Source organism: Chiloscyllium punctatum, chromosome 15, assembly GCF_047496795.1.
Source record: "Chiloscyllium punctatum isolate Juve2018m chromosome 15, sChiPun1.3, whole genome shotgun sequence".
Lineage (NCBI taxonomy): Eukaryota > Metazoa > Chordata > Chondrichthyes > Orectolobiformes > Hemiscylliidae > Chiloscyllium > Chiloscyllium punctatum.
Genome location: NC_092753.1, coordinates 72,373,114 through 72,396,607, shown reverse-complemented (window position 1 = coordinate 72,396,607; position 23,494 = coordinate 72,373,114). Strand labels below are relative to the sequence as shown.

General features: G+C 45.2%; 1 protein-coding gene across 1 annotated transcript in view; it reads right to left on the bottom strand.

The window, feature by feature from the left end:
• The window catches only part of LOC140485922 (T-box transcription factor TBX19-like), a 57,538-nt gene extending 34,943 nt beyond the window's left edge, over positions 1–22,595 (bottom strand). Inside the window, exons 1-2 of the mRNA XM_072584368.1 lie at positions 22,401–22,595; positions 1,166–1,430 (exon numbers count right to left, since the gene is read on the bottom strand). Coding sequence (XP_072440469.1) covers positions 1,166–1,430; positions 22,401–22,585 — 450 coding nt within the window. The 5' untranslated portion in view covers positions 22,586–22,595. The remainder of the gene's footprint in view (positions 1–1,165; positions 1,431–22,400) is intronic.
• Between the last annotated feature and the right edge of the window lie 899 nt (positions 22,596–23,494).

Here is a 23,494-nt window from a genome sequence, read left to right as displayed (position 1 = left end):
GGCAAGGAAAAGTTATAACTGGACAGATCCACCTTCATCAAAAAGCCTAAAAGAAACCTGAGCAATTGACGGATATTTACACTGTTATAAATCAGCAGCTGCAGGGAAAATATATGTGGAAAACATTAAATCCCCTATTTACCATTAAAAGATTTTAGTTAAAACCAGTGGTTTGGGCATTTGCAGAGCAGTTTTTTGAATAGACTGTCGAGTCCTGCATTGGAAAATAATTACAAGGAAACCACTAAATATGGGCAGCCAGTAACTCTTGCCTTGGTGAGCTACATCACCCAAAATGGAGCTTATCTTGCCCTGCGAAATGCCATTCTGTATCCTGATAATCTTCAATAATTTCGTTCAAAAGTTTGCTTTGTACCTGACCATTTTAGACAAGAGCTTGCTGCTGACAGTAGGGGGAAAAATCAAAAGGTGTTCCATTGTCTACTGCTGACAACTCAATCTTAAGTGCAAAACAAAAAACAATTAATAAAGACATTCCTAACAGATCTACGTGTGCAAGTAAAATAGAGAAAGCATAAAAGAGAGAAGATATTACTCATGATATTTTGAAATACTAAACATATTACATCACACTTGACCAGAATACAAGTGCTACATCTTGGTTGTTAATTATTTTTAAAAGAAAAAGACAGCTCTGTAACATTGTCCCAGAACTGAAGTGATACGGATTTGTCCTGCAATAAATATGTTGCATAATGAGTTACTAAGATTTGTTGTCCTTTTTCTGCCTGTAAAAAATGCAGTTAATTTCATAATTACAAAACAACTCTAATTATGTAATTTTGCATAAAACATTTACTTTTGTTCAATGTCAATTTTAATAAAATCTGTGCCAAGGAAAACATAAATGACTGAACTCATTACAAACGTTTTTACATGAAATTGTACTCATTTGGATATCTCTTAATGCTTGCTGGACTGCATCAAGCAAAACCTCTTTTTCTGACTAAAACACGCTGTCCATTAAACTCAGAAAGTGCCAATTAGACCTGTTTATTCTTGTTTACGTTTGGTTTCCTTTCAAACAATGGTCTATATGAGTAGAGTAGGCTGAGAGGATTGGTATAATTACGTTAATGCACACTTGATATTTCACAATTGCCCTGTTTGTTACTGCAAATGAGATGGGAGGAGAAAGCTGTACCTGTCCGCCAGTGTTGACTTTATTTGTTAACTTGACTTTACTGAAAGAGATTGGAGCTTTCATCCAGTGTGCCCCAAAGTTAGGGGAGTCAGGGTGGATGTAAACACAACTCTGTGTCAGGGGTTCTGGTTTGCCAGCTGGAATCCATTCACCATTCACGTATTTCCAACGATGACTGTCAGCAGCAACAAAGTCCAGTAGGAATGAATACATGGCATTTGGATCCAATCCAGATACACTTATTTTCAAAACTGGAAACATCCGCCTGAAAAAAGTGAATGAGATGGAGGGAGAGAAAGTAAAATCAACCTTTCCTTTTGGGAAAGCACATAATGGTAATTGCATTCAATAGCAGAGAAAAGCATAATAACCTTTGCAAAAAAAAAAAAGGCTTGGCTACCATTTACATCCAGAGACTAATTTTCCTATTAATCCAAACATGCAGATTGGCATCACAGTAAGTAAATAGATTAATACATGTTCAGTAGTTGATTCAAAAGTCATTGCAAAGTGCAAGCAGGATGAAGAGTAACAGGTTTGGAAAAGGAATAATTTTTGCATTTTTTTTCCAGGTAGCAATAATTTACGATTCACCTCCATAATAAATTTACCATTTAAAAAATGTAATATATATAATATATATATAAAATATGAAAAAAGCTACCATGATTATATTTCACTCCATGTTACTTGATGAACATATTCTCTATCCATTGTGGACATCAAATGCTATAAGTACATTAGTGTTAATGAAGCAGTTGCTAATGGTTACCCAAGCTCCGGAAATGGTTCCCAGTTGTGAGCAGGTGTGGCAAATAAACTGACTAATTCTACATTAATATTGTTCTTTTCCAGCCAGGAAGAATTTGTTTCAAATTCTTCCGGTAGGGTATAATGGTTGTGCAGACCTACTATTAATGTAACATGAAATGCAATGTACATGACATAACATGATATAAAGCAGAGAAAAAAAAACAGAGTAACAATACAGATAAAAAGATAAGGAAACTTTAGAAAAAGAGGCTACCCTATTAGGAACCCCTTACAAATGCCAAAATCTCTGACTGGGTGCATTTACTACATTTTACCATGGATGTAAGGACATCAGATCCTTTTTACAGGACAGAACAATGTGTGTTGGAGAATACGGAGCTGACAAGTTGCAATCTAAAAATCACTATTAGGATTGTGAATTATCCTGTACATCAAGTTAGCATATTCTTAACAAAGACACTTTAAAATTTACTACATATGCCTGGTATTCTTATTGTATTTCATTTTTCAATAAGATAAAATTATTATATAGTCCTTCAGATACGTTTACAGATTGTGATGTGTCACTTCTTTCTGCAAAGAAAGGAGGAAATAAATGCTATTATGACTTGCTTTGTGTTGAGTGTGAGTATTCTGCTTCAGTGGCAGCTTCTTTCCATGATATTTGTTATTTGTTCATGGAATGAGGACATACATGGCTAGGCCAGCATTTATTGCCCATCCCTGACTGCCCACAGGTCAGTTAAGTGTCAACCATATTGCTGTGGATCTGAAGGACATTAGTGAACCAAATGGGTTTTTCGGGCAATTGGCAATGGATTCATGCTCATCATTAGACACTTTATTCCAAATATTTATTAAATTCAAATTCCACCATTTGCGATAATGGGATTCAAACTTGGTCCCCAGAGCATTTCCTGGGACTCCAGATTAACAATCCAGCAATACCAGCACTAGACCATTGCCTCCCCGGTTGCTCTGGGTCTGGAGTCACATTTAGGTCTGACCAGGTGAGGATGGCAGTGTCCTTCCCTAAAGAACATAGGTGAACTAGATGGATTTTTTTCCTGACCATCGGCAACGTTTTCATGGTCTTCAATAGACTCTTAATTCCAGACTTTTATTGAATTCAAACTCTACCATCTGCCATGGCAGGATTTGAATCCAGGGTCTCCAGAACATTACCTGGGATTTCTTTACTTATATTTTATCAAAGATATAAAGTAAAGCATTAAGTTTCAGTTTTACATATCCCTGGCTTCATATTGTCCTTTTTATGGTTGTAATGTTATTAAACAAGTTACTAAATGCTTTTGCCATTTACAATGTCAAGTGCAGTAGTTAGTTTTAGATGTCCTATGTCCCTGTTACAGTTTCAATATTTAAGTAAAAAAGGCAAAGTAAAATAATAATTGTTCCTCTTCAACCACACATTTCATTCAATATTTCGTTTCATTCAATGAATGCTTTGTTCTTTCATTATTTTCACTTTTTAAGGTCTCAAATAGGTACACAACAGCTTTAACCTTTTGAAGGTAATCACATTGTTTTCAATTCTGTAAAAGAATATTGAAAAATATTGTACCAATAATATGTTAAGGCATTTTAATGTACAATGGATTTTCCACTCCATTTTAAAATATTCCAGACCTATTGAAGTCAGTCATAAAATGAGCAGCAAAAAGTATTCCCACTAACAATTACTAGGAGGGCTTACATTTGCCTGGCCAAATAAATGCAGTGCATCTAGTTACATAGGACACTTTTTAACTAACACGCAGATTAGATGGATGGCCACCAAATGGCTACAGTAAAGGATAGACTTTATTTTTTCCAGTCAGGACAAGTTGCAAGCACACAGAGATGGCTCAGCAATTAGTTGGAAGGAGATAAAATGCATCAATGCTCCTCCATGCAAATGCCAGAAGTGAGGCCCTAGAACGGTGAAGGAGACAATCCAATCAGAGTGGCAGAGTGAGGATATGGACTGCACCAATTGAGCAGCTTCTGGCCTCAGTGCATCTGGTCTTTTTTTAAACAGTTTTTTCAGTGGCCTCCAGCAGTCCTTTAAAGGATTGATTGATTGATTTGATTTATGGTCTTGTGTACCCAAGTGCAGTGAAAAGCTTTTTTTTTCGCAAGCAGTACAGGCTGATCATAATAAGCAAGGACATGCAGATCATACGGTGAAAAAAAAAACTTGGACTGTGTAAGGCATATAGGTTACACCACACAAGATGTGCACTAGACAAGATAACACTATCAAGATCAGCATTATTTGAAGTTAGAGAATCCATTCATCAGCCTAATAATGGCAGGGAAGAAGCTGTTTCTTGAACCTGTTGGTGCATATATTCAAGCTCCCATATCTTCTGCCTGATGGAAGAGGTTGTAGGAGAGCATTGCCAAGGTAGGATGGGGCATTGATGATATTGGCAGTTTTTCCGCAGCAGCGAGATGCATAAATGGAGTCCATAATATCTGATAGGTTCAATTAGGGATAAGTGTATAAGAGCAAGAAGGCTAGGCTAACCTTATATTAGACCTTAGCTTGTGGTGTTTTTTTTTACAATTTTAACTCCAAACTTGGAGCTATTAGGATCAGGTGTATCACTCAACTAATTTCACTCAACTTCAGCCAGAGGTAGCTTGATTCTAGGACATGTAATTTGGGGCCCACAGAGTCCAACTAGTAGCCAATCAAAGAAAGAAAGCCAAACGAGGGTGTTGCCTTCGTCTCAGTCGCCTAAAATACATTTGTTTAGCTAGGTAGGAATTTTTCCAGATATCATAAGGGTTTGGATGAAACTCTTCAGAAAATATTCCACCACCAAATAGACCTTTAGTATGGAAGATTAAATAAGTACAATTAAATTTTAAGTAAACATGTGAAGCGATTGTAACAAAGTCAACCAGTAGGCCTCATAGAATATGAGATCCCTGATTGGGGGTTAATTTGTTCCAGTCAGAAAGGCCTGACTGACAGATACAAACAGGACTGTGAGCATTGCCCTTTGATGTGATGCTTGTCACTGGCCACTCTGGTGTTTTCCTTTCGAGAGCTGGATTAGTGAGAGTGTGCGTACGTGCAAGGACTCTCCTCCTTGAAGGGGTCTGAGAGGAAGGGGACTGTCCCTGGACCAGCTGCCCCACATCCAGAGAGCTGAAGGACGAAGACGAAGATGGAGGAGAGAGTTCAGAGTCCTGGGCCTACTTCTGGAGCTGCACGTCAGGGGAGTGTTGCTGCTAACCTGGGGCCCATTCCCCCCGCTGGTCTCTGGGACCCCGCCTGGACCCGCCTCAGCTGTTGCCGCTTGGGGCCTACCTCACCGCTGCTGCCTGGGACTTGCCTTGGGGCCCCTCCCAGGACCGCCACCACTGCTGTTGAGAGGCCCACCTCCACTCATGCTGCAGCCGCCTGGGACTCAATTTTGGGGCTGCCTGGGACTTGCCTTGGGGACCCTCCCCAACAGGTCTGCCCCCACCGCTGCGACCAAGGGCCTGCCCAGGACTTGCCAGAGGCCTGCCTCCACTGCTGCTGTTGCCTGAGGCCGGTCTCCACCGTCGCTGCCTGGGACACGCCTTGGGCACATCCCCAGAACTTCCGCCACTGCTGCTGCCAGAGGCCCACCTCCACTGCTGCTGCTGCCTGAGGCCTACTAACATTCAGCAGCAGAGTATGGAGAGCCCGAAGGTCGCGAGGCCCAGCCGCACCTACGCCGGGGAAGCCGCTGCCTTAGGCTTGGCTGTCCCAACCCCGGCCGCAACCGCAATCCCCTTCAGGCACCTGACTAAACGCCTGGGGGTAAAGGCCTATCCCCACCCCAACAAGTCCATTGAGGCCTGCAGTAAGGCAACGGCTAGTGTGGTCGGCCCACTGGCCATTGTTGCTGCGGCCCAGATGTATGGGAAGGCAATTTTTTTTCCTAAAGACCGAGCAGGTGGTCCACCTGGCCGTGGAGAGGGGGCTCACTGTGGGCAGGACACACTTGCCCGTCGACTCTCTGGAGGTTACGGCCCAGAGGGTAGTGATCTCCAACATCCTGCCCTTCATTTCAAGTGAGCTCCTTCCCCACCTCAACACCTTGGGGGAGATCCGGTTGGGTGTCCAACCGCTCCTGCTCGGTCTTAAGGACCCCCAACCTCTGACACATATACTTCTTCCGACGCCAGGTGTTTATTTGCCTGGCCCGGGAGGAGGTCACCGAGGGCTCTTTCACCCTCCTCCACGAGGGCGCGGCCTACCGTGCCTTCTGGACAGCATGCAGTGCCACCTGTGCCACAAGGTGGGGCACATTAGAAAAAACTACCCCACCCAGAAGGCTGCCCAGCCCACACCAACAGCTGATGGTGGTGCCACAGCACCCACTCCCCTTCCCCCGAAGTCGACACCAGAGGCTTCCAATGCTCCAGCCTCTGGCAGGGAGGGGGATGAGTGGTCGGCTGGCCAGAAGGCACTCAAGAAGACGCGACGCATCAGGCCCGCCCACAGGGAGTGAGCCATGAACCCCGAGCCCATCCTGGCACTGACCTGGGGGGAGCCACCGCTGCCCCACCTCCTGCAGTGACTGTGTATGAGCCCCAGAGAGGGAACTGGGCCCCTGCCCCACTATCACCAGCCACACCCCCTGTCTTCCCCTAGCCAATCTTATTCTGGGAAAGGCTGGGGGAAGGGACCTCAGGCCCCATGGCCGCCGAGTTGGGCGGGGAGGGGAAGGCCCATACATTCCTCCCCCCCTCTCTGGAGAAAAGGTGACACCGGGGACAATGCGGACTCTGTCTGCAGTGACATTTTAGAGTCCCAGGTGCCTCCCACTGATCTCTCCCCTCATCCCTCTCGAGGAACTCCGGGAGTTTATCGAGGAAACTGAGTCGCCAGGATAGAAACCAGCTGGAGCTCCTTCGAAAGAGTTTACTGGTCAGCCCACGCTGCTCGCCAGGCGCCTGGGCTTGACGTGAACGAGCAAAAGCGAGTCAGGAACTTCCTGGGGGCACTCCTGGTGAGGGTGAGGGACTTCTATGCCCCTCCCTCGTCCTCCCAGTAAATGTGTATACAGGTTTTTAACTGTACTGGTGGTGGTTGCACAACGCTTCAAACATGGAGACAACTATAGCCAGCCTCAACATCAATGGCAGCAGGGAGTCACAGCGCAGATTCCAGACCCTCTCGGTCCTTCGGGACAGGAGGTATGCGGTGTGCTTCCTGCAAGAAACCCACACTACCCCGGGAGATGAAGCCACCTGGCTCCTGGAGTGACGAGGGGGGGTCTACATGAGTCACCTCACCTGCAGATCTGGCGGGGTGGCTATCCTGTTGGCCCTGCATTTTCAGCTGGAGATCTTGGGGGGGTCAGGGAGCCCGTGCCAGGCCATTTGCTTCACCTGACGGTTCGGCTAGGGGGCGCGGTGCTTCACTTGGTGAACGTCTACGCTCCCCTGGCCGGACCGAGGCAAGCGAGCTTTTTCGGAGAAGTGTCTGCTAACCTCGCCTCCATCGACGAGAACCAGTGCGTCGTCCTTGGGGGAAATTTTAACTGTGTTCTTGGGCAGGGACCACGGCGGTGCCCGCACTGGTTGGGCGTCGGGAGAGGTTGGGGGACTTGGTCAAGTCCTTCAACCTGGTGGACGTCTGGCGGAATCTCCATCCTGACTCCATCGCCTTCACCTTTGTGAGGCCTGGGGTCGGAGCGTCGAGAATCGACCGCCTGTACGTTTTGCGGGCGTATGCCTCCTGTTTTCCGAGAGCCTCCACGCGGCAGGTGTCGTGCGCGGACCATCACCTGGTGTGGGTGGAACTCCTTCCGTTCGGCGTCAGGCTCGGCTCCGCGTACTGGCACTTTAACAACGTGCTGCTGGAGGACGAGCTGTTCCGGGACTCGTTTCGTCGTTTCTGGGCTGGCTGGAGAAGAAGTGGTGAAACTTCCCCTCCCTGAGGCTATGGTGGGATGTGGGCAAGGCTCACGTCCGCGTCTTCTGTCAGGAGTAAGCGAGGGGGTCGAAGAAGAGGCGGAAATCCAGGATCTGGGAGTTGGAAAGGGAGATGCTCGACCTGGAGTCAGACCTCGGTCAGCCTGACGCAGACCCGGCCCTGCGCGGGGTGTACGAAGAGAAGAAGGCCGCGCTCCGGGACCTGCAGCTCGTCGGGGCTCGGTGCGCGTACGTGAGGTCGCGGATCCAGCTCCTGCAGGGCCTGGACCGTGGCTCCCCCTTCTACTCGCTGGAAAAAAGGCGTGGCACCCGTCAGCAGCTCCTTGTGCTGCTTGCCGACGACGGGTCCCTCGTCTCAGATCCGGAGGGCATCAGGGCCCACGTCCGAAACTATTACACGGCTCTGTTCTCTCCGGATCCGTCCAGCGAGGATGCTCGCAGAGTTCTGTGGGAGGACCTGTCGCAGCTCAGCCCGGAGGACGCCGGAAGGCTCGACGCTCCCGTCACTTTAGAGGAGCTGACTGGCGCCCTCGACCGGCTCTCGAGGGGCAAAACCCCAGGGCTGGACGGGCTGACTGTGGAGTTCTTCAGGGCGTTCTGGGACGTCCTGGGGAACGACTACGCCCAGGTCCTGGGGGAGTGTCTAAATGCCGGACAGCTGCCCCTTTCTTGGCGCAGGGCGGTCATCGTCCTGCTGCCGAAGAAGGGGGACCTTCGTTCTTTGAAGAACTGGCGTCCGGTCTCCCTCCTCAGTACGGACTACAAAGTCTTCGCTAGGGTGTTGTCTTCTCGCCTGGCTTCCGTGCTAGCCCACATGATTCACCCGGACCAGTCCTACACGGTCCCGGGCCGGAGGATACACGACAACGTCCACCTGGTCCGGGACCTGATCCATTTCTGTCGACGGGCTGGTCTGCCGAGCGCCTTCCTGTCTCTCGACCAGGAGAAGGCGTTCGACAGGGTCGATCACAAGTACCTGCTCGGGACTCTGCGGGCATTCGGGTTCGGGACGCGGTTCGTCGCCCGGATCCGACTTTTGTACGCCGCCACAGAGTGTCTGGTTAAAGTCAACGGGTCCCTGACGGCGCCCCTTCGCTTCGGGAGAGGAGTGCGTCAAGGCTGCCCCCTGTCCAGCCAGCTGTATTCCCTGTGCGTGGAGCCTTTCCTGCGCCTCTTGCGGAGGAGGTTGTCTGTCTGGGCTGGTTCTGCGCAATGCTGGCACGGGGGTGGTCCTATCTGTCTACGCCGATGACGTGCTCCTCACTTTCACCGACCCGGCTGACCTGGGGAGGATGTGTGAGTGCCAGGCCGTGTACTTGCCAGCATCTTCCACCAGGATCAACTGGGCCAAATGTTCCGGACTACTAGCCAGTCCGTGGCGGGTGGACTCTCTGCCGGAGGAGTTACGGGGGTTCAGCTGGAGTACCACCCACCTCCTCTACCTGGGGGTCTACCTCAGTCCGGCTGAGGAATCCTGGCCGGCCAACTGGCAGGAGCTGGAGGCCAAAGTCTCAGCTCGCCTAGGCCGCTGGACAGGACTGCTCCGAGTGCTATCTTACAGGAGTCGAGTGCTGGTCATAAACTAGCTGGTGGCCGCCATGCTGTGGTACCGGCTGGTCACTTTGGTCCCTCCTCCTGGCTTTGTCGCTGACATCCAGAGGACGTTGGTCAACTTCTTCTGGGACAAAAAGATGCACTGGGTCGCTGTGCAGGTTCTGAGTCTCCCTATTGAGGAGGATGGTCAGTCACTGGTGTGCTTCCTCACCCTGGTCGCAACGTTCCGCCTTCAGACCTTGCGGCGATACCTTTACGTCAAGCCTCCTCCTAGGTGGTGCGCCCTGGCGACGTATTTTTTCCGCCAGGTGTGTAACCTCAACTACAACACACAGCTCCTGTTCGTCGACCGTGACGGCTTGGAGGTCGCCCTCAAGACGCTGCCTGTCTTTTACAAAGACCTGATCACTGTCTGGAACATGGTCGAATCGCGTCGCGCCTACCCTCCGGCAGGAGTAGCAGCTGTCGTCAGGGAGCCGTTGCTCAGGAACCTGCACCTCTGTACTCGTGGGTTCGAGTGGCTGTCGGAGGGGAGGGCCGTGGCAGCAAGGGTGACCAGGGTCAGGGATGTGCTGGTGGCCTGGGCTGGACGCTGCCGCAGGACATAGCGAGCAGGGCAGCGGTAGATGTCTGGTACGTGGCCACCGCCATCCGACGCCTTAAAACGGCAGTGCTCGGACCCGACGTAGTGCACCAGTTGGAGGACGCTCAGGTGTGCGGTGGGATCCCGTCCGTGCTCACCCTGGCCCGGATGGAATTTCACATTGGCCCCAAGGTCCCATACTTCCTGTGGGAGCCTATGCCCCACAACCTGAGCTGCCTCCGGAATCTTTAATTTTGTGCCTTTATTAAGAATGTAAAAAGGCGGGCCCTGTATAGACTGCTGCTGCACATCGTCCATCTCTTCTCCCTCATCCACCGTCCGGACACACCTTGGCATGCCCATTTGCGGGAGTGCACCCCTTTCTCTCGGATCTGGGGTGGAGGGTGCTGCACGCAGCGGTCCCCTGCAACCACAGATTGCGGTGGCTCATGGACTCCCAGCCCAACTGCTTGTTCTGTGGCGCTGTGGAGTCTGTGGACCATGTGTATATATTGGGTGTAGGTGTTTGCACTCCCTTTTTGTTTTTTCTTAAAAACCTCCTCCTCTGCTTTTGGTTGCACTTCAGTCCCATGCTCCTGATCTTCGGGCACCCTGTATGGAGGAGGGAGGCCAGGTCTGAAGACCTCCTCGTGGGTCTGCTCCTGGGCCTGGCCAAACTGGCCATCAACAGGTCCAGGCAGTGGGCCGAGGAGGGAGTAGTTAGGGCCAACGGCCTGCCCCTCTTCTGTGGTTACGTTAGGGCCTGGGTGTCCTTTGGAGAAGGAGCACGCTATGTCCACCAACACCCTGGCGTTGTTCAGGGAGAGGTGGGTGCCGCAGGGAGTGGACTTGCCTTGGGCACCTCCCCAGGACTTCTGCCAGAGGCCTACCTACATTCAGCAGCAGAGTAGGACGAGCCCGAAGGTCGCAGGGCCCAGCTGCACTTACTCCGGGGTAGCCTCTGCCTTAGGCTCGGCTGTTCCAACCCCGGCCGCAACCGCAACCCCCTTCAGGCACCTAACTAAATTCCCTGGGGGGTCAAGGCCTATCCCCACTCCAATATGACCAGCGAGGCCTGAGCTAGTGTGGTCAGCCCACTGGCCGCCATCGCAGGGAGTGGAGTGCATTATTTTCCCCCTCTAACTAATTTGATTTAGTCCCTACCCTTACCTTCGCTGTTTGATCACACAGCATTGCCTTTTGTGAAGGGCACTGCTTGTCACTGGCCACTCGGGTGTTTCCTTTCTTCCTGGTGGTGGAAACTGAATAGAGATTCATGTACCTTGTGTCTTTAACTATGTATCACATGTGCACACACAACATGGGTGCTAGGGGAAGATATCCTGTTCACTCAGAGCCGACTCTGAGGGAGCTGGATCAGTGTCAATGACTCTCCACCTGTAAATAAAGGGTTATTTGGCAATGGGATACGGGAGTTATTTCATCTGGCATTGAGGCTGTTTCGGGGAAAAAAAAACACAGGACTGTGTTACGTTAGAGCCCGGGTGTCTCTGGAGAAGGAGCATGCAGTGTCCACCAACACCCTGGAGTTGTTCAGGGAGAGGTGGGTGCCGCAGGGAGTGGAGTTCATTATTTCCCCCTCCAACTCTATTTTGATTTAATCCCTGCCCTCCCCTTCACTGTTTGATCACACAGCATTGCCCTCTGATGTCAAGGGCACTGCTTGGCACTGGCCACTTGGGTGTTTACTTTCTTCCTGGTGGTGGAAACAGAATAAAGATTCGTGCACTTTGTGTCTCACACCTGCACACACACAACATGGGTGCTGGGGAAAAAATAGGCAGTTAGGCAGTAGTGTGAGGGGGTAAAATAAAAGAAAAAAAACATGAGTGTCAGACATCCTGTTGACTGAGAGAGCTGGCTCTGAGGGAGCTGGATCAGTGTCAAGGACCCTCCATTTGTGTCAGGGGACTGACTCTGAGCTGGCTGGCCACACAGCCAGTGTGTACTACTGCTGTTGGTTTCTGTGTTTTTTTGGGGAAACCCGATTCCTGAACTGGCTGATCTACACAGCTAGTTTGTTCACACTTATTCCTAAAAAAAACAGGATTGTCACTGTGTCTCACACCTGCACACACACAATATGGGTGTGGGGGAAGAAAAAAAAGGAACAAAAAATAAGCAGAAGTATCAGATGTCATTCTGAGAGCTAGCTCTGAGGGAGCTGGATCAGGGTCAAGGATTCTCCATGTGAAAATGAAGGGTGATTTAGTGACAGGATATCAGCCTCTAGAGAAAAAAAGAAAAAACAGGACTATCAGGCATCCTGTCACTCTGGGACCTGGCTCTGAGGGAGCTGGATCAGGGTCAAGGACCTACCATGTGTCAATAAAGAGTGACTTGATGATGGGATCCTGGCACTGTGGAGTTACTTCAGTAGCAATGAGAGCAAAGCACACTTCTGAACTAACTTGCTCGCAAGAGTCTTTGAGTTGGGGTAAGCATTCCATGATCTCACGATGGTATGAAGCATTTATATGCCAATTATGTTCTATGGTGACAACTCATTATATGGGAAGCTTGATCCTGCCATTCGAAGGCTGAGTCCAGTGTGTGAGAAAAAATGTGTTATTTTTTTCCAGGCAAATTACATTGGGGCAGATGAAAACCAATGAGTAATTCTCCCGACAGTTTGTGGACCAGTAGCCTTTTTGGTTATTAGGAGCCTAACTTTCCCTGAGGCACCAGATATTAAAATCTTTCAAGACTTGATGGATTTAGTTCAGGAACATTACCAGTCTCCTCCAATTCTGAGTTATTATTGTTTTTAATCAGTAATTTGAGAACCGGGCAATCCACATTGGTATTTTTGATTAGGTTAAGACAATTGACAGGTGCACATGACTTTGGTTTAACCTAAATGAGATGCTGAGAGACTAGGCATTTGGGATTAATGACGTAAATGCGCCTATTAGTTGAAGTCCTATTGGACTTCAAACAAGTACTACAACTGGTTTTATCATTGGAAAATGCAGCAAGTGGAGCAAGTGAGATGCAGGGTATTCCAATGGAAGTGGACACTTTGCCAATCTAACTGAGCTTGGTAGATGCAACTTGACTGCCGGTAATTGCGTAGCCTCACTTAGGAAATATCCTGTAGGGCGGCACAGTGGCACGGTGGTTGGCGCTGCTGCCTCGCGGTGCCAGAGGCCCGGGTTCAATTCCCACCTCGGGCGACTGACTGTGTGGAGTTTGCGTGTTCTCTCCGTGTCTGCGTGGGTTTCCTCCGGGTGCTCCGGTTTCCTCCCACAGTCCAGGGATTTGCGGGTCGGGAGGATTGGCCGTGCTGGATTGCCCGTGGTGTTGGGTAGGGGGTGGGTTGCGCTTCGGCGGGGCGGTGTGGACTTGTTAAGAAAAAAAAGAGGAAATATGCTGAACAGAGGCACTCTAGAACTAAACAATGCTAAACTATGGTTAAAGGATTAAAATTTTCTTCAGGATCTGGACTGGCACACCATTGTAGTTGCTACTGGTATGCAGATTCAAGACAGCAAGAGTCCCACTAGACCTAAACTGAGTAAAGCAACTCATAGGCCAGTGTCCAGCAGAATGCACACCCTGGAAAGTTAACCTACATATGCTTTGGAACAGTTAAAATGCTGAGCAACATCCCAATCAGAACCAATCAAAATAAACATCAGGTTAAATGATCACCTGGTTCTAATTGAGGTCGATACAAACATGGCCATTTCAGTGATCACAGGGCAGTCTTTAACAAAATTCGCTCTGGACTCCAACCCTTAAGTTTGCGCAAGATCTCGGCTAGACTCAGAACTTATAGTGGGGAACCTTTACACCTGAAGGGCACAACTTCAGTTCCAATCCCTTAAGAGAAGCAGTTGGTTCAGTAACTGCTGGTTGTACTGAAAGGCTAAGTCCAAGCTTGGTGAGGTGAAATTGGTTGAGGAAGATTCACCTAGATTGATTCAACACTTTTGAATTAGAAAATGGCTGCCTGAGTGAAGTCCTAATTAAATACCTGGCAGGTTTTTCAAGAAGGTCTAGAGACCATCAAAGGAGCTAAGGCCATCTTGCATGTTGACCAGAAAGTAATTCCTTGATTTTGCAAGGCCAGCCCAGCACCATTTGCCTTATGTGCAAAAGTAAATGCAGAAATCAGGATAGAAAGTAAAGGAATCATCAAACCAGTCTCCAATTTGTGAAATAGCCAGCACTGGTCATACTGATAGTGAAGCTCGATGGATTGGTTCACTTTTGTCCGGATTTTCAACAAATGGTAAACCACTTTTCGCAGCTGGATAAATACCCAATCCCTCACAGAGAGGATTTATACACAAAACTGGCAGGGGATCTGTCCCTCACAAAGCTAGACACAAGCCGTGCATATTTGCAGTTGTGGTTAGATGAGAATTCCCAGATATTGTGACAATTAATTCCCATCAGGGTTTGCGCCAATGTATGAGACTGCCATCTGGGGTATCATCAGCCGGTGCAATTTCTCAGTGGACAATGCAGGACATTTTACAAGGTCTACCCCAGGACCATTTATCTAGATGACATGCTAATAATAGGGAAGACCAATAAGAAGCCCTTAGAGAACTTGGACATAGTCCTTAGATGTTTCTCTCAGACGAGTGTACACCTTAGAAAGGAAAAATGTGTGTTCCAGGCATCTCAAATGATCTACTTGGGCTACAGAGTTGACAAGGCTGGGTTCTACTGGTCAGAAAATAAAGTGAGGTCAAACAAAGGTGCCTGCGCTCCCATGTCTGTATGGGAGCTTAAGTCTTTTCTTGGGCTGGTGAACTATTACAGCAAGTTCATACCTAACCTGGCATCTACGCTGGCACCCTTGCATCAACTCTTAAAAAAGGATCAGCTTTGGAAATGGTGGCATAGCCAAGCCACAGCTTTCAGGGAAGTGAAAAAACAGCTAGCATCTTCTAAGGTTTTGGCATACTATTATCCCAAGTGAGATCTAGTATTGACATGCAATGCTTCCCTGTATTGAATTAGGGTAGTATTAGCTTATAGATGGCCCAAAGGAGGGGAATGCCCAATAGTGTATGCATCCAGGATTTTGGCTAATACAGAGTGTAAATATTTCCAGATAGTGAAAGAAGATTTAGTAGTCATATTTGGAGTCAGAGAGTTTCACCAATACCTTTACGGGTGTAAATTTATAATATTAATGGACCACAAACCCCTGCTACGCGTACTTAAAAATAACAAGGCAGTGCCACCCTTAGCTTCAGGGCAAATTCAGCAGTGGGCTCTCGTACTAAGGGTACATAATTACAAGTTGGAACACCATTTGGGAGGCTAACTAGCTAATGCAGTATTTTGCACCCCCTCTCACTGGCAGATACATCATTGGTGATATCCCCACTGAAAGAGTCCATAACAGTTTTAAATTTTCTGAACACTGTTTCAGTCACTGCTGACAATGTCAGACTTTGGACACAAAGATCTGGTCCTGTCAAAACTAAAATAGCTGGTGGTGATGGGGAAAAGCAAAGGACCATCACAACCAGAACTTAAACCTTTTTGGACCCAGAGAGACCAGAGTAAAGAATGGCATATTATTATGGGTAGCAAGAATGATTGTCCTGAGTAAGGGACATCACCAGATATATTTTACCTCTTATTCCTTCACAAGCTGTAGCAATGTTTTTGGCCCTGGGTACTACACTTCAGAAAGAATGGAAATACATTGGAGACAGTGTGGAGAGGTGTAGAGGAATGCTTGCAGGGATAAGAAATTTCAATTATGAATATAGATGAAGAAGTTGGGACTGTTTTCCTTGTAAAGAAAAATACTAAGAGAATTGAGGTAGAAGTTTTCAAAATCATGAGAGGGCCAGTCAGAGTATATAAGCAAGAGCTTTCCCACTTATAAAATGATAGAGATTTAAGGTAATTTACAAATGAATCATATATAACATTCTAAAAAATATTTCCAGTGAGGTTTGGAATGCACTATCTGGAATTGTGATGGATGCAAGTTCAATAAAACATTCAAGAAAGTATTAGATGATAGTTTCCACTTAAATAATTTGAAAAGACAGGAGAAAAACACAGTTATAATGCTCAAAGAGCCAGTGAAAACACAATGGGCTGAAGGTTGTCCTTCTGCACTGTGATAATTCTGTGAGCCTGGCATTATAAGCAGAGCATGCAAAGTGCACATTCTGCCTAATTATACATGATGATGGCATCAGAGTCCTCCAATGGCTATAGGACTCCAATTTAAAGATTTTACTAAGACTGTTACGGACAGAAGCACTGACAAATCTATTTCAAGGCATGCCTGAAAATCACAAAGATCAGCAAAATATTCCTCAGTTTTCAACTGCTGCAACTGCTATTTTCCAATGGCAAGGCAAAAGTTGAAAAATAATTTCCCCTCTTTCTCATATTTTCATCAGAGCTATTTGGAACAAATACATTCGTTTGTTTTGAAGTGCACATGAAAAATAGAAACATTTTGAAGATGCCTGATCAAAAATTACTTGGGTAGTAGCTCACAGCCACATCACAAATATACACAGTACTTGCCCTTTAGTTCAATGTCAGTTGCAACACATTCCATCTCACAAAAAAATGGACCTTAATTGGTACTCACCTGTGAGTACATTAAAAAGGAGAAAATATGATGACCTTTGTTTAACAGATAACTTTTTATGCAGTGGAGTTCTGAATTTAGGCATGTTCGATTTTTGACATAACTGAGTGCTTAAGACCATAAGACCATAAGACATAGGAGTGGAAGTAAGGCCATTCGGCCCATCGAGTCCACTCCGCCATTCAATCATGGCTGATGCGCATTTCAGCTCCACTTGCCAGCGTTCTCCCCGTAGCCCTTAATTCCTCTAGACAACAAGAACCTATCAATCTCGGCCTTGAAGACATTTAGCGTCCCGGCTTCCACTGCACTCCGTGGCAATGAATTCCACAGGCCCACCACTCTCTGGCTGAAGAAATGTCTCCGCATTTCCGTTCTGAAATGACCCCCTCTAATTCTAAGGCTGTGTCCACGGGTCCTAGTCTCCTCGCCTAACAGAAACAATTTTCTAGCATCCACCTTTTCAAAGCCATGTATTATTTTGTACGTCTCTATTAGATCTCCCCTTAATCTTCTAAACTCCAACGAATACAATCCCAGTATCCTCAGCCGTTCCTCATATGCTAGACCTGTCATTCCAGGGATCATCCGTGTGAATCTCCGCTGGACACGTTCCAGTGCCAGTATGTCCTTCCTGAGGTGTGGGGACCAAAACTGGACACAGTACTCCAAATGGGGCCTAACCAGAGCTTTATAAAGTCTTAGTAGTACATCTCTGCTTTTATATTCCAACCCTCTTGAGATAAGAGACAACATTGCATTCGCTTTCTTAATCACAGACTCAACCTGCATGTTTACCTTTAGAGAATCCTCGATTAGCACTCCCAGATCCCTTTGTGCTTTGGCTTTATTAAGTTTCTCACCATTTAGAAAGTAGTCCATGCTTTTATTCTTTTTGCCAAAGTGCAAGACCTCGCACTTGCTCACATTAAATTCTATCAGCCACAACCTGTCTAGATCCTTCTGTAGCCTCCCCACTTCCTCAGTACTACCTGCCTGTCCACCTAACTTCGTATCATCGGCAAACTTCGCTAGAATGCCCCCGGTTCCCTCATCCAAATCATTAATATATAATGCGAACAGCTGTGGCCCCAGCACCGAACCCTGCGGGACACCGCTCGTCACCGGCTGCCATTCTGAAAAAGAACCTCTTATCCCAACTCTCTGCCTTCTGTTAGATAGCCAATCCTCAATCCATCCCAGCAGCTCACCTCGAACACCATACATACACATGCACATTTATATATACACACCTGTATATGTACATGCACATGTTAAAAAATGATCTGTTATAAACTGTCGAGTAAATACAAGTAAAACAAATTTCTCCAGAATTCAAATAATTATTTATGAGGGCTGGATATTTCTGCAATTTAGTGCAGGGTCCTCTCTCTTGTGAGAATTGGGGTCCATTCGAGCACAGACTGAATAAGAATCTTTGATTTTTCTCATGTGGCACATTCTTTAAATTAATTCTGTCATGTTTTGCACAATGGGAGGGAACTTTAAAATTTATATCTCCTTCTGAAGTGCTCCAAATCACAGCAGGACAATTTGGATTTGAGATGTGGAGGTCATCATTTTCAGACTTTTCATTTTAATGGATGGAAAATTTTGCCTGATGCACAGCTAAGTTCTTAATATACACTTGTGTTGTGCAGGACTCTGTCACACTAATTCTTCAAATCCAACCCTTCTATCAGCTTTTGCTGGATTTGTGTTGTCTCTTGATTTATAAAAAACCTTGTTATATGCAGACAACAGCGACCCTGCCATTCCCATCTCATCTAGATTTTTTCTTACTACTCCCACTCACTTTTGCCATGCAACTTAAAACCTTTTATAATTTAGTCTCTCTTGTTCTTCATTGTACCATGAACTTTCCCTTTTTTTTAAACCGCTACCCCATGCCTTCACTTGTTCAAAATTGTTGTCATTTGTAATTATTCTCAATTTTAATTCCATACCTAAAAATTTAAAAATGTTTCTGTCACCATAGAGTCTGAAATACCTGCTGAGTATTTTTAGTGTTTTATTGTATTTGTTTTTAATGTTCATTTGTGGGACTTGGGCGTCGCTGGCTGGCCAGCATTGATAGCCCATCCCTAATTGCCCTTCAGAAGGCAGTGGTGAGCTGCGTTCTTGAATCACTGCAGTCCACTTGCTGTGAGTTGACCCACAATGCCAGTAGGGAGGGAATTCCAGGATTTTGACCCAACGACTGTGAAGGAACAGTGGTATATTTCCATGTCAGGGTGGTGAGTGGTTTGGAGGGGAACTTGCGGGTGGTGGTGTTCCCATATATTTGTTGCTCTTGCCCTTCTAGATGGAAGTGGCTGTGGGTTTGGAAGATGCTGTCTAAGGATCATTGGTGAATCTCTGGAGTGCATCTTGCAGGTAGTACACACTGCTGCTACTGAGCGCCAGTGGTGGGGGGATTGAATGTTTGTAGATGTGGTGCCAATCAAGCCGGTTGCTTTGACCGGGATAGTGTAAAGCTTCTTGAAATTTCTTTAGTCAGCTAGCTGGGATGATTGTGAAAAGATTTTGTTGTGGCTTTCCTCTTGACAAACTTGATGCTTTCACTATTTTGGTTCTTTCATGTTTACAAGAGAACTAATTAAGACCTAGAAAATGCCAGAAAGTTTTATAATTCATTCTTCTCCGATTTGGTTCAATCAGTATTATTGGTATCTCACATTAAAATTCTGGTCTATCAGACATGGTTTCTTTACAAATCCAACGCTCTGTCCATGCTCAGGCTGAAGAGAATGTCCTAAATTCACAAGGAGGTATTCGAGCCAGTTCTACTGCATTTTCACACAATGATGGAACTACGGATAATCAAATAATAATTGCTACCAGAGTTGCATCCATTCACTGGTCTAAAATGGGTAAAAATTATGTACTTAGCCCACTAAGCAGCAAATGAGATTGCTGCAATTTATGGCAGAGACAAACATGCCAATTATGCTGCCATTACAGACAGCACCACAACCAAAAGATGCATTTTTTTTTGGTTGCTAAATGCTGTCATTTCTTTGCACATGCTTTACTTTATTTAAATTGTTTATTAAGCTCCATTTTGCACCCATCTGAACACTAATCTTCACCATCAACATAGACAGCATAAATTTTCCAATCTACCATAATTAGGTGGATGGCGTATATTGGGAACATCTTCAGAATTTATGTAAACAGCTGCAGAACATTTAATAGCAGCTTGAAAACAGGGTGTGCACTTTGTATGTTAGTTGTATGGGGAATGGCGTGGATGTGGTGGGGGGGTGGAAATGTGTTGCTGGAAAAGCGCAGCAGGTCAGGCAGCGTCCAAGGAGCAAGAGAATCGACGTTTCGGGCATGAGCCCTTCTTCAGGAAAGAAGGTGGGGGCGGGGGGGGGGGGGGGGCGGGGAAAGCAGGTTAAACTAATTGGTGACAAAGAGAGGAATATTAGTTCAGAAGTAACAAAAATAATGAAAACCTTACTTCAAGTATTACCATCAGGATTAATAAATATATTCAACTGCACAAAAGTGGTCTCTGCACTTCAAAAGTAATTCAGTATACACACATGTTGAGGTAAGAGGCATTGTATAAATACAAGTTTTCCATTAGTAAATTGAAGGAATTATAATGTAAAATGTGTTTCAATTTGAGACCATCTTAATTTTTCTGTTACAGAGATCACATACTTTCTTTCAAGATTGAATGACAAGTAGCATTAAATCAAAATCAAACCCCAGTTTGTTATGGGGTCAGTAGCACTTTAATCAGATCGTGTGATGACTTACATAATCCGTCACTGTTCAATTTGATAATTGGTGCCATCAAAAGTTAAATCCTGAAAGTGGAGCAAAGTCTTCTTTCATAAGTTTCACAATCACATTATGTAGAATAGGAGATTTTGAAGCTTACAGTCTTGTAACAATTCATTCTTGCCTCACTACTTCATAAAGTACCAACTCAGTGTCTTACGTTTAGTTAAATAAAATAATCAAAGAAAGAGATTTTTAATTTATCAGGATGCCTCAATTTTATTGTATGACAATGGAACTTATTATTTAGTAGATTTCATTGAGGACTACCTTTCACTCAAATTTGAAATTTGTTTCATATATTCACTCTTCCATCCAGGTAATGCTAATTGCCTGCAGTTAAAATATTTTATTTGTTACTGTTGCCTATAATTTCTCAAAGAGTTCATTCTATAAATGAGCTACTTTTCTAATATAAATGGAAACTTATAAGGAAGACTCAGAGTGGCTCAGGAGAAAGTGGGGACTGCAGATGCTGGAGTTCAGAGTCAAAATGTGTGGTGCTGGAAAAGCACAGCTGGTCAGGCAGCACCAGAAGAGCAGGAAAGTCGATGTTTTGAGCATCAGCTCTTCATTCCTTATGAAGAGTATACGCTCAAAATGTGGACTCTCCTGCTTCTCGGATGCTACCCGACTGGCTGTGCTTTTCCAGCACCACACTTTTTGACTCTATTAGGGTGACACAGTTGCTCAGTGGTTAGCACTGCTGTCTCACAGCGCTGGGGATGCAGGTTCAATTCCACCCTCAGGTGATTGGCTGTGTGGAGTTTGTACATTCTCCTCATGTTTGTGTAAGTTTCCTCTTACAGTCCAAAGATGTGCAGGTTAGGTGGATTGGTAATGCTAAGTTGGCCATAGTGTCCAGGGAGGTGCAGACTAGCCGTCAGAAATGCAGTGTTACAGGGATAGGGTAGGGGGATTTGTCTGGGTGGGCTGTTCTTCAGAGAGTCAGTGTGAACTCAGTTGTCCAAATCGCCTGCTTCCACGCTGTAGGTATTCTATATTAATATTTGCACAGTTATTAGTAGAAATGAAAGACATATGCCAGCTGCCCTTAGTGATCAAATTTATTAATATTGGGACAAATACTTGCTTTTCCCCACGAAATGGATTGCAATGATTCAAGAAGGCAGTTCATCACCACCTTCTCAAGAGGCACTTAGGGATGGGCAATAAATACTGACCCAGCCAGCAATGCCCCCGGTATTTTAATCATATTAGTCAAAATGTGGCTGTACACAAGCAACCCCCATGAAAAGATCTGAAATTTTGACTAAACTATACAATTATTGTTATACGGATTTGCAGATAATATATATTGACTTTCATTATTTTCACAGGAAAGCTGTAGGCCTCTAAAGTTGCATTATACAACAGTAGCTTAAATTGGAATCAGAGAGGTAGAGATCTGGGCACCTCACAAAAAAAAATGAACAGGGTATACAGATGAAAAGCCAGATAGAAAGAGGCATGTCAAAAAGGAAAACAAGGCAAAGAATAGAAACATAGAATACCACAACGGAGTTCAGAAAGAAAATGGACAAGGAAGAAAAGGAATTGTAGCAGAAGCAAAGAATACTATGAAAGTAGATTAAAGGAAGAAAATGCCCTATATGCAGGAGTGAAAGCATACTTTAGTCCTGAGTGCTTCTACTCTTCTGTCTTATTAGGCAAACATACAGAACAAAGCCACCTAAAAAAAAGTCAAGCAAAAAGTCTAATCATGACATAAAATAATGGAACAGCTTTATTTGAATAGAAAATGTGAACATCGTGGAAAACTCATTTAATCCAAATACATTTAACAAATATTTTATGCTAAACTGGTTGAAACTTTGCCTATTGAATACATGTAATCAATTATTTAAAACAAAGCATTTCACTGTGAATTTAATCAATTCCAACAATTCAAAATACCCTTCTGGTATCAGAAAGTTGTATATCTATATGAAAGCATTCCATTTTTTACTAACCTTCCATTTTTGGTGACAATCATTTCGTTGGTGACTGCTTTGAATTTTTGCCAAAGATTTGCGTCTTCCAATGTGACTTTCAGTTGCTTTTCGGTGGGATCTCCTTTCTCACTGCCTGCTACTAACTCACACTCAAGAGCATCGAGCAAACGAGCCACGCTGCTCTTACCCTCCGTTTCATTCATTTTCACCAAATGACACTCTTGCCGCCAAGCTGAAATTAACTCAAATTGAAACAAGACAATATTACACAGCAGCTAGTCAGTGCACAGTCTCATTACAAGTAAAGTCTACCATTGGATGATGATTAAATAAACTTTACACGAATGACTTTTCCTGTCACGTGGCATTCGTCCAAATCGCTATTGGTTTATTTGTGTTAATGTCAGTTGCATTAGCTGGTCCATTTCACTTGTATGTATAGTCAGAGTCCAGCAATTATTTCCCGACTATTATTATAACCATACTTACCAGCCTCAGTTATTTATGATCAGTGAGTTACTTTTCTTTACCAAATATGCTGCAAATAATCCAAATTTGAATTCAATATAATATATAACATCTGTAATATATCGAGTGATAGACGTCACAGTAATTTTATAATATATGCACATTTTCTCAAATAAAGTATGCTAAAAATGAAAAGTAATTGATATTTGGAGATGAACAATAACGTTTCTTCAAACTTTATTTACACATTTAATCCTTTTGCTTTGTAATATTCGATTGACTTCCATTTCCAAAAAGTAATCAAGTAATTTAATTTTTTTTTTCTTTGCTATAGCTCTTTTGCAGGATAGTCACCTTATAAATGACACACAGAATGTAACAGACTAAATAGACGTGTGCGCGAATGACACATAAATATGTCAAATTCATAGACAGCGCCTCATATCAAACATGAATAAAACCTGTGTTTCCCTGCAGGTGCCTTGTTGCATATGTTAGTGTCACCCTAGTCGACCTTAAACGAAGAGAAGGAGTATACATTGTATACCAGTCCTTAAACTTTGTGTACCAGTCGTAACTGTGAGAAACAGAACGCTGAAAAATCAGGGGGTTCTGAACTATTTCAATGACACAAATTCGATATA